The sequence below is a fragment of the Medicago sativa genome, chromosome 4 (assembly GCF_051527215.1).
Source record: "Medicago sativa cultivar Bolivia chromosome 4, Bolivia_mono, whole genome shotgun sequence".
In the NCBI taxonomy this organism is placed as follows: domain Eukaryota; kingdom Viridiplantae; phylum Streptophyta; class Magnoliopsida; order Fabales; family Fabaceae; genus Medicago; species Medicago sativa.
The window spans coordinates 10,654,762-10,666,393 of record NC_140752.1 but is presented as its reverse complement, the minus strand read 5'-3'; the positions used below and the strand labels follow the sequence as shown (position 1 = coordinate 10,666,393).

Below are 11,632 nucleotides of genomic sequence, written 5' to 3'. Positions count from 1 at the left end.
GAGTGGGCAATAAAACCTATCATCTTTCCCCACCTTTCTCCTTAAAAAAATAAAAAATAAAAAATCTTTCTCCACCTTTTTTTTTTCTTTCTACTGCGTCTTATTCAATTATATAGTCCTGAACAAAATGAAGTGTTTTTAAATGCGTTTTGAAGGGTGTTTAACGTTATTCGGATTATAATATTTGTAGGGTATGTGAGAAATTGGTAGGATGGAAAAAGAAAGTTGCCTAATAAAAAACAATTGGGCATGTAAGCGTGTTTCCTTCGTGATTGGGTTGGGTTAATATAATTTAAGTTGTTATATTTTCCACCCTATGTGTTTCGCAAGCGGTCTCTTTTTTTTTCCTCAAAATACCCTTTGTTCGGCAAATATAAATTGAACCATGTTTCGGCCAATATAATATGAAACCTTATATTGCTGATAGTTGCAGAACATCATTGACATATAATATTAAGATTGTGTAATTTAAAATGACCAAAATTAAAAGAGACAAAAACGAATAAAACTCTCATTTTAAAATTAAAAGAGACAAAAACGAATAAAACTCTCATTTTATTACTAGATCATATATAATACCGAACTTCAAACTATTAGATTTCATTTCCTTAAGAACGGAAGAGTTAAAAAAAATGTATGTATAGTTTGTAGTTGGTAAATTACATTTAGAAGTTGTTTGAATAAAGAATTAGGTACTTATAGAGGAAACATAAGCATCTTAGTTTATATAGCAATTGAAAAACATTAATTATTCATCTAGTCTAGTTATAAAAGAACACTTGATATATAAAACAAAATCCTCACACCCTATATATGTAAAATCAATGAACAAATAAAACGATTTTACTGCCAAATCCAAACAAATCATGATCTCTAATAACTAAGATTTCAAGTTGATCAAAATCATTCACAACATCTTAAATAATAAGAACCGAATCCTAGTTTTAACATAATATGAGGCAATCTATTTGTAATGTCAACTCTAACAGCTTCATCTAATAGTGCAGAAATAAGCTTTTCTTTCAAGTAAACCATTCCATGTTTTGCTGATTCTTCCCTTATGGTTTCTAGACATACCCCAAATCCCAACAACAAGAACATCTTTTGACTCTTGGCTTAACAATGATTTTAGATGTGCAATTTGTTTGCCAATTCCAGTGAGTCCTTTTGAGCTAACTAGGTGCTTATTGTTCAAATTTATCAACACACATTTGATGATAGATCTTTAAGAAGTTGGACATCATTCCTTTACAACAAAAGGAGACACAAAGTCTAAGATTCAATTGAAGTTTTTTGTGAGACTGAAATATATATGGTGTGACTTTGGTATATCTAACTATTAAAATTGATAGGCTAACTTGTGCTGTAAGTAACAGCTCAAATGGTACAAGTGATGGGCGAAGTGGCTAACAAAGTGGTCTCCAAATTAAATCCTAGAGCATGATTACCAGCTTGCATCATTGACTAATATATGTTGAAAATTCACAACTCAAAAGCTGCACTTTCAAGTGAAAACATTCACTTGGTGATAATTTGCATAAATTTATCTTAATAATGCAGGCCAAATAGTCTAAAAAATTATGAGGTGAAAAAAAAAAAAAAAAAACTTACCGAAAATCTGATGACTTAATTCCAGATAAATTGGCAGATTTGTTTAAAGCATGTCTCCAAATTTGCACCTTGGTGGATCTATACACTCTTTGGTGTTCAACAAACGCATTTTCATAACTCTTCATTTGATATCTTACATCTGTAGGATCTACCTGATAAAAAATAGGTATAACGATCTGTCCATATTTCTCCCTGCATTGAAGTATTGTAACAAGTTCTTCCAAACACCAAGATGAAGAAGCATAGTCTTCTGAGAATATGATCAAGGAAATTAATGATCCTTCAATTCCTCTAACAAGTGATTGTGGTATTTCATCTCCCCTCTTAAGTTCATCATCTACAAAGGCTTTTATTTTCTTTCGACGAAAAGCATCAATCAAATGACTTAGAAAATCCCCGCGGATGTCTTTGCCTCGAAAGCTAACAAAAACATCATATTGTGTTGTTGTATTTATTGAAATTGAAGAAAATTGAGAACTTATATGAGGCCCCAAACGTATCGCTTTTGTGAAATATTGGGAATTAACAGTCGAAATTCCTTTCTCTGTAAACAGAATGAAAATAAGCATTGTTGAAGGAAAAAAAAACTGATAGAGTGCATATTTAATGTGTTACTTACTTGAATATGGTGTTTCATGCCAACATGATAATCTTCCAAATTTCTGAATTGAACCAACCGCTGCAGTTATATACCTCCGCAATACAAAACCATGCACCATACTCATTTGTGGAATATTTACTGATATTGAATTTTTCCACTATAGCCTATAATGTTAGAAATAATCAAGAGACAATAAAATATAAAATATTATACTTAAAAATCCTATAAGATTAGAACTCTAGATCACTTTTTGCCTTTGCCCCCTTATATCAGAATATGGGAGTCATGGTAATCTTAAAGAGAAAGCCTCAATTGAGGATAGCAGCAAATAGCAATTTGTTCAAATTCCACTACGCGACACTGTTATGGCGGCCAATTTCAAAATACCTTGTACTATATAGCGCATCATGGAACAATAGTAGATTGTTCAAATTTTACTATTCAATAGCATCATAGCGCCGCTATATAGCCTCTATTTAATCACACTGATTAAAAATCATTTGACTTCATTTTTGATTCAATCTGATATGATGAATTATCGATCATGATAAATTAACATATTTAACCAAGATAAACTCCATCTGGATCTCTTGAACATAATGTTTACAAACAAGTAACAAAGAAAGCTATTTCTCAACTTGATCTTTAACATTCTTCTTTTATTTGCAAGTAATATTACTGACCTTTTAGGAATGAGATTGCACTCTTTCTCCGATATGTTGAAACTTCATCCTCATGACCTGTACTGTCTAGTAGAAGGAAGAAGTAACATCAGTTGACCTTACACCGAGTTTAATGTTCCTTTGTAACAGTTTTTTGCAAAAAAATAAAATAAAATACTAGGAAGCAATTACTAACCTTCAATGATTTGTCTGCTAGAGATCTGTTTAACACTCCCACAGAGGATTGGATTTGTATATTAGAGAAATATTAACGTCACCAATATTTAAATATAAAATAGTTAAACAATTGCATGGCAGGGAGAAACGTTGACTTGCCAAACAGTATAGTTGAAGTTATCTATATGAACCATGTGTTATACCCTAATTTTGGACCTAAAAATACTAGTCAATTTTTCCTTTCTTGCATTTCAAGTCATTTGATATGTCTCTGATCAATTGCATCTTTCTCTGCATTCTACTTCAATGTTATTTGCAAAATTCACATGCAAGGGTATTTTAGTCATTTCCTATGTCAAACTTCTCTCAGTCTTTCAAAATTTTGTTTGAGCCCTTTCAAGTAGTTTGAATCAGTCTCTGTTTCATTCTATGTCAAAATCCATTTTAAAAATTGCATTTGAAGTCATTTTGAGTCAGTTTTGCCCCTAGGGGCATTTTAGTCTTTTCATGTGTTGAAGCCCTGTTTAAATCCTAAAAATTGTCTCTGAGTCTTTTAATTTTGCTTGTATGAGTCTTTGCTTCAATTTCTTGTTAAAAATCCATCTTAAAATTTGTATCTGAGTCATTTTCAGTCATTTTAGCCCCAGGGGCATTTTGGTCATTTCACACGAAATTTCGGCAGAGAGAGGTTACTTTAAAGTACCTCATTTAGGCCATTGGTTCGTTTTAGTCCTTTTTGTCAAATTTTAGTCGTTTCGCTTTACGTTTATTTCAAATTACGTTTTTTAAGTCAATTTTATTATTTTTTCATTTTAAGTCCAAAATTTGCATTCAAGTCCTCCTAAGTTTTAAATTTTACTTTTAAGTCTTTTTTATTATTTTCGAATCTTTAAGTCATTTTTTTTAGTCCTCTTAAGTCATTTTTTTTAAGGTCCTTTTTGTCCAAAGTTTTGCAGAGTGGTCCTTTTTTATTTTTACAGTCCAGTCCTCCAATTTTCGCAAATTGCAGATTAGTCCCTCAAACAACAAGTCCAGAATCCAGTCCAATTCAGTCCAGTACCACGTGTCAGCCGCTCATAGGGTCAAAAGCCACATGGCTCCCTATAAAAGGAGCATTTACTGCAATGTGTCAGAATACACCACACAATCATTGCCAACTCATCAAAACAGAATCACCAACTCATTTTCACGCGCGCTACGCGCCACCCTAACAGAACCCTAACAAACTCTTTCAGCCATTGAAACCACCGTAACAAACACAATTCAACACCAATTCGTTCCAAATTCACCATCAGAAACACAATTCAACACCAATTCAAGCAAAGAAATTCATCATCTAGTACGTAGATTCCACAAAAAGCAACGAAACAGTTTCAATTTTCCAACGAATTATGACCTATTTCGATTCTCAGAGCATCTTCGACGAAGATTTTCATCATTGAATCGTTGTCTTCTCCCTGCAATTCGAACCCTAGGGTGATCACAAGAAGAAGACCGAAGAAGAGTAGAAGAGGGATCGAATTCGAAGTGAATCGAAGAGGAAGAAGATAAACAACGTTGAAGCACTTACCAGAAATCTCAGGGAGAATTCGAAGAAGGTTTCACCATCTTCTTGCTCAGATTTTCGTTCGAAATCAGGTAAACACACAGATCCTACTCACTTTTGCATCATCGAAGAATCCATGGTCAAAACGAACGGTGAAACAAGTTAGATCGAAGAGTTTCGAACTCTGTTCTTTCAAAAAAAACTTAAAAACTTCGAAACCGAAAACAATCAGTGCATAGATCCATCACGTTTCACCGTTTGTTTCGAATTTAGGGTTCATATTCATGGACTACGTGAGGATTTAGGGTTAACTTAGAGTATCATGTCGCCTGAACCATCAAAGAAGATGAACGGCGCCGTTAGGGTTAGGACGAGAGGAAGAGAGAACGAAAAGAAGATGAGGAGAAGAAAGAGAAAGAATCTGTTGAAATGAAAAGAAAACCGGCCCATTGCTTTTTATAAGGGAGCGAACCGAACCGGTTCACCTGAACCAGTCTGGTTCACTCCCTAAACCATCTCTTCCTTCATCCTCGCCGTTCGATCTGCTTTATGATGACGCGTACGGTCTAGATTGAGTGTTAAGGTGTGCCTGATGTATCTTATTGTGTGTTGTGCGTTACTAACCGTCAGATCTAGGTCAAGCATGGACCTGGATCAATCCAAAGGCTGTGAAGCCAATGGATAATCCAGATCCACAAAGGACCTTGGGCCTGGGCTTTTTGTTTGCAGTATTTCGTTTTCTGTAATTTTTGTGCTATTCCAACACTGTTTTGACTAAGTACACCCCTGTCTGTCCAAATTTGTGCACAAAAAATCCTAAAATTTTTTTCTATGTGTTCTTGATGATTTTGTGACCTTTTAGTGTTAATTTTACATAATAAAAATTGGTAAAAATAATGTGTTTAATTTTCTTGCCACTTTTGTGATATTTTGTACTAAAAATGAATGGAAACTTGCTTAATTTCAATCCCAATTGCTTGATGAATATTGGTGACCAATACCACTTGATTTCATAGAGTTTTAGCCACTGTTTGTGTTTGACATTGATGCATGAGTATGAATCTTGATTGATTACTTAACTTACAAGTTAGTTGTGTAATAATGCAAATATGCCTAAAGTTTGTTTTAAAATGCCAAGTAAACCATGTTGCCTTAATTCCCATTCCAAGACTTGATTCTAAACCTTTAAAAATGTATTGGAATGTGAGAATTATAGGTCATATGGTTCTTGCATTCTATGAACAAATTTTAGCCATGTTTGCACTCATTTTCTACCCTTTATGTTCTAGTGTTTCTCTTGCTTTATTTCCTTTGATATTGTCATGTGCTACTAACTCCTTTCATTTCATGTTTCATCATTTCATAAGCATCTCCATTTCATCCCATATTCATCTCTATTTTTTCTTGCAATTTAATTTGTACCAAAGTTAGAATGTAAACATTTAGGAGTTTTGTAATATTTTCCTTTATGCACTTTTAATTTCTTGGCAAAGAGGCCATAGAATGTATCTAGGGTATGATGTAAAGGACAATGGACTCTAATGATGTACACCGACACAAGCACCGACACATGCACACACATCACTATATAGTTAGAATATGCATGTTTAGATGTATGTTTAGGATTGTATGTTTAGATGTATGTTTAGGCTTTAGACTTAGAAAAAACCAATTTTCCAAAAAAATATGAACAAACTTCACTCAAACCATTTTCCAAGTAAACCTTGGGATCCAAAATCCCATTGTATTTTCTTTTTCATTTTCTTAATCAAACTTCAATAAAAAAATATAACCATGTTTAGACCACATTTTGCAAATGACTAATTCAACCTCACAATTTCATAATCTCATGCCCTTGAGGCCTCTTTCTATTCTTCAAAATCCAATTTTCAAACTTAAAATCAACCAACAAAAGCAAAAACATTTTTTGAGAGAGAACTACGGTGGATTTGATCCCTTAAACGGGTACGTAGGCAAGGAACAAAATTCCTTCAATTCAACTAAAATAAAAATCCAAAAACATTCTTCTCCCTCCAATTCTTCATTTAATAATTCTTAGGTGTAAATATCATTTCAAAATAGCATGTAAAAATAAAGCGCGCGCGTAGAAATTAAAGACGGTTCCTATAGGATACTATAGTCGTTATGGGTGCCTAACACCTTCCCGTAGCGAAAACAACTCCCGGACCTCGATTCTCAAGGGTTTTGCTTACTTTTTCCCTTCCCAAGAAAAAATAAGATATCACCGGTTTAAAAGGTTCAAACGTAATCAATGTTTGACACCCGAAAACCAAGATAAAACAGCTGGCGACTTCACTGGGGAGATTCGAGAGTTACGCCTAGTCTTTATTTCCACACTTGCGCTTTGTTTTTACTTGTTTCTTTTACTTGCTTTCCTATGTGAATAAATGTTTAATTTCTTGCAAACGTGTAGGGTGAGAATATCAAAAGTCCTGCACCCGGGCTGAGTGAACTTAGGATTTAGGAGGGATATAATCGACAATTCATTCCGGGGGTTGCCTCGTGTTTTGGATTATGCGATCAATCCCACATAGCTGAGGCATTTTGGGGGTGATGTTGTCGGCGCGTGTTGTCGCGTTTAGGCACTTTACTTCTAATTGTTCTATGACGCTATGAACCATAGATAACCGAACCCATCCATGGCCATTTTCTAGGATGTAGTGCGGAGGCTAAACCGAGTGTTGTCTCGAGTTTTAGTCGTCACGCGATACTACACTCAAGTTAGACCTTCCGCGGATAATCATGGAGCGAGTGTTGTCTCGTGACACCGTGATATACGTCGGATAGGTTGCAACTTGGGAACCTTTTTAGAACCCGGTTACTATTATCCTAAAGCCCTAGATTCACCGGACACCGTGTCCACCCATGACTCCTCGACTTTGAACTTCAAACCCACCATGTTTTCTCCGAACTTGAACATAATCATGCATTCATGCATTCATGCATACATGCATACATGCATAAACTTTTTCCATGCATTGTTATCGAAGGGCTTAGACAAGTTGAATTTGTAAACATTGTAGGGATGAAGATGACTAAGTCCTATAAGTTCAAGGAAGTGGATTTGGCTAGTTTGAGAGATTTGGCACTCAAGATCTAGGATCCGACTGGTTTCCGACGTCGTTACGGGGCCTTACTTCCTATTCTCCATACTAGTGTGGATGAGAAGCTTGTGCACACTCTAGTGCAATTCTATGATCGGGGGTATCGGTGCTTCACTTTCCCAAACTTTCAGTTGGTGCCTACTCTAGAGGCTTATTCTTCCTTGATGGGTTTATCTATTGCTAAGGGGATACCTTTCTCAGGACCTGAAAATCCTCCTACTCCATTGGTTATTGCTAAAGATCTCTATCTCAAGACCACCGATGTCTCCAAGAATCTTATCACTAAGGCACGCATCCGAGGGTTCACTTCAAAGTATCTTCTTGGGAAAGCCAACCTCAATACCACCTGTCAGGACACTCTCGAGGCTATTCTTGCACTCCTCATCTATGGGCTTATTCTCTTTCCGAATCTTGATGGCTTCGTGGACATGAATGCTATTATGATCTTCCACTCCAAGAATCCAGTCCCTACTTTGCTAGCTGACACATACCATGCTATTCACGATCGTTCCGGCAAGGGTCGTGGATATATTCTTTGTTGTGTGCCTCTCCTCTATAGGTGGTTTATTTCGCACCTTCCGAAGTCTTTCCATGACAATCCGGAGAATTGGTCTATCTCACAGAGGATTATGGCTCTCACTCCTAAGGAAGTGGTCTGGCTCACTCCCGCTTCTAGGGTTAAGGAAATCATCTTTGGTGGTGGGAAGTTTCTTAATGTACCTCTTCTTGGTACCCGGGGTGGAATCAACTATAACCCGGAGCTTGCTTTGCGACAATTTGGTTTCCCGATGAAAGATAAGCCCATCAATCTTGCTACAGCTCCTTACTTCTTCCACTACTCCAATGCTCCCACGGGAATTAGAGAGGATTTCATGGAAGCTTGGACTAAGCTTCGGAAGAAAGAGGTGAAGCATATGGGTGTAAGGTCCGGTGTTGCTCATGAGGCCTATACACAGTGGGTGATAAACCAAGCTGAGGAGATTGGTATGCCTTACCCCTCTATGAGATATGTGTCTGCATCTATTCCTACCAGGCCTTTGCCTCTACTCCCACCTACCCAGGAGATGTATCAGGAGCATCTAGCTATGGAGAGTCGGGAGAAGCATCAGTGGAGGGCTAGATACTATGAGGCTGAGAACTTGATCATGACTTTGGATGGAAAGGATGAGCAGCAGACTCATGAGGTCTTGACACTGAAGAAAGAGCTAGCTAAGGCTAAGAGAGAGATTGAGGAGAAAGATAGATTGCTTATGAGAGACTCCAAGAGGGCTAGAGGTGCCCATGACTTCTATGCACGATACTGCAACTATGAGTCTGAGTCTGAGGATGATGCTTCCACTTCCTACGCTTGAGGACCTCCATTTCCTGTTGTTATTTCCATTTGTTTATGTCGGAATTGTCTTGTAAAACTATATGTTGATTGTTTGTTTCCCGTTTATGTTAATTGTTGTTTAGTAATGTTTACAAGTTTTTAATTTGTCTAAAACCCTTCGATAACATAAAAAGAGTCTTTTTTGCATATGCACTAACACATTTCATGCATCATATGCATTCATCGGTCACAAAAAAAAAAAAAAACTTCTCTCGTGCTCATTGCCTCCTGGTTTTGTCCGCCGCAGTCTGAAAAGTGGCTCGTGTTCGCAAGGTCTACCAACCAGATAGAATTCATCAGACAAGATTTCACAAGAGAAGGATGATGGCTAATTTTGAAGAAGAAAATGCTCAGCTCCGTGCCGAATTGGCTGCTATGAAAGAAGACTTGGCCAAGGCTCATGACGCTATGTCCGCTATGATGGCTGCACAGGAACAACCAGCCACTTCTGTTCCAGTTACTGCTGAGGTGATTCCCTCTATCCCACTATCTACTGTGGCTACTGATGCTCGTTTTGTTATGCCCAACGGCCGTCCCTATGGCCTCTCAGCTTACTATTCTCCTAATACTGCTGCTGGTGTCTCTGGTTTCGCTGGTCAAGGACAGATTCCTGTGTCTACTGCTATGCCTCAGGTGACTACTGTTGTTACCGACCCTATTGTACACACTGTGCAACAGGTGATTGATGTTGACACTCCGCGTGGACAAGATCCCGCAATGGAAGCTATGAAGAGACAGTTAAGGGAGTTGACTGGAGAACTCCGTGAGGTCAAGGCTAGCCGAGGAAACAATGGTGCTCCTGCTAAAGCTCGTGATCTATGCTTGGTATCCCGATTTGAGGTTCCTAAGAAATTCAAAGAGCCAGAATTTGACAAGTACAATGGGACTTCTTGCCCACATAACCATGTTATCCGGTATGTCCGAAAGATGGCTAATTACGCCGATAATGATGCGCTGATGATCCATTGCTTCCAGAGTAGCTTGACAGATGATGCAGCAGATTGGTACACTAGTCTGAGCAAAGATAACATCCATACTTTTGAGGAACTCGCTGCTGCTTTTGAAGGTCAATATGAGTTCAACACCCGTCTGAGGCCAAACAGGGACTCTCTTAAAGCCCTATCTCAGAAATCAGATGAAACCTTTCGAGAATATGCTCAGAGATGGAGAGGAGCAGTTGCCCGTGTGTCCCCTCGACTTGATGAGGAAGAGTTAACACAGACATTCCTGAAGACTCTGAAGAAGGAATATAAAGAGAGAATGATAGTCTCCGCTCCAAACAACTTCTCTAATATGGTTACAATGGGAACTCGTCTAGCGGAGGCTGTCCGAGATGGTATTATTGTCCTTGAGAAAGGTGAACCTTCAACCAGTGCGCCAAAGAAGTACGGTAATGGTCATCACAAGAGGAAAGAATCTGACGTAGGAATGGTGTCTGGTAACCCATCTGCAGCTGCTACACAATTACCCCTGCCCTATCACTACATGCAGTACTCTCAACATCCTTTCTTCCCACCATTCTACCAGCAATATCCTCTGCCACCGAGTCAACCACCAATGCCCGTCAATGCCATCCCTCAGCAAGTACAACAACAGCCTCCTGCTCAACAGCAACGGCAGCAACAACAGGGTCCCCGACCCAAACCTTCTTTTCCCCCAATACCAATGCGGTATGGTGAGCTGCTCCCAACTCTACTGGCTAAGGGACACTGTGTCACCAGACAAGGCAAGCCTCCGCCTAACCCATTGCCTCCCAGGTTCCGACAGGATCTGACATGTGAATTCCATCAGGGGGCTCAAGGCCATGATGTTGAAGGTTGCTTTGCTCTGAAATATATTGTGAAAGACCTGATAGAAAAAGGACGGTTGACTTTTGAGAACAGTGTTCCTCATGTCCTTGACAATCCGCTTCCAAACCATGCTGCTGTTAACATGATTGAGGCCTTTGAAAGGGTTCCCGTTCCTCAAGAGGATCCCATGTTGGATGTCTGCAATGTCGTTACTCCCTTGGTGCCATTACATGTCAAACTTTGCCAGGCTTCTCTGTTCAAACATAATCATGCTTCCTGTCCGGAATGTCTTCGGAATCCTATGGGCTGTTGCGTTGTGCAAGATGATATCCAGAGTCTGATGGATGACAAGCACTTGATTACCAGTGATGTATGTGTGATTGTACCAATGTTCCATGACTCTCCTGTTGAAAGTGTATCTCAGGCAAAGAATGTTGAGCCTTTGGTGATCAGGCTACCTGGTCCGGTATCTTATACCTCTACCAAAGCAATTCCCTACAAGTACAATGCAACCATGATTGAGAACGGAGTGGAGGTGCCTCTGGTATCCCCAGATACAGTTGACAATGTTGCCGGTGAAATTACAACTCTGAGAAGTGGAAAAATCCGTTCACCCTTGTTTCAAAAGAAGGTGGTGACACCTATTGCCACAATAACTCCACCAGTTGTTCCTCATGTTGACAAGAACACCGGCCCAGCAGGCCAATCTATTGAAGAGTCCAATCTGGACGAAATCCTAAGGCTTATC

General features: G+C 38.4%; 1 protein-coding gene across 2 annotated transcripts; it reads right to left on the bottom strand.

Moving 5' to 3' along the window:
- Positions 1-768: 768 nt before the first annotated feature.
- LOC146926231 (toll/interleukin-1 receptor-like protein) lies at positions 769-3,144 on the bottom strand. Of its 2 annotated transcripts, none has more exons than XM_085758627.1 (5): positions 3,071-3,144; positions 2,896-2,961; positions 2,231-2,376; positions 1,612-2,155; positions 769-1,246 (listed from the first exon to the last, which is right to left on the bottom strand). In XM_085758627.1, exons 3-5 carry the CDS (start codon positions 2,334-2,336, stop codon positions 1,201-1,203), a joined length of 696 nt encoding a protein of 231 aa, XP_085614753.1. In that variant the 5' UTR covers positions 2,337-2,376; positions 2,896-2,961; positions 3,071-3,144; the 3' UTR covers positions 769-1,200. The 2 variants fall into 2 exon arrangements, with proteins under 2 accessions (XP_085614753.1, XP_085614754.1); XM_085758628.1 differs by lacking the exon at positions 769-1,246 and adding an exon at positions 1,323-1,496.
- Between the last annotated feature and the right edge of the window lie 8,488 nt (positions 3,145-11,632).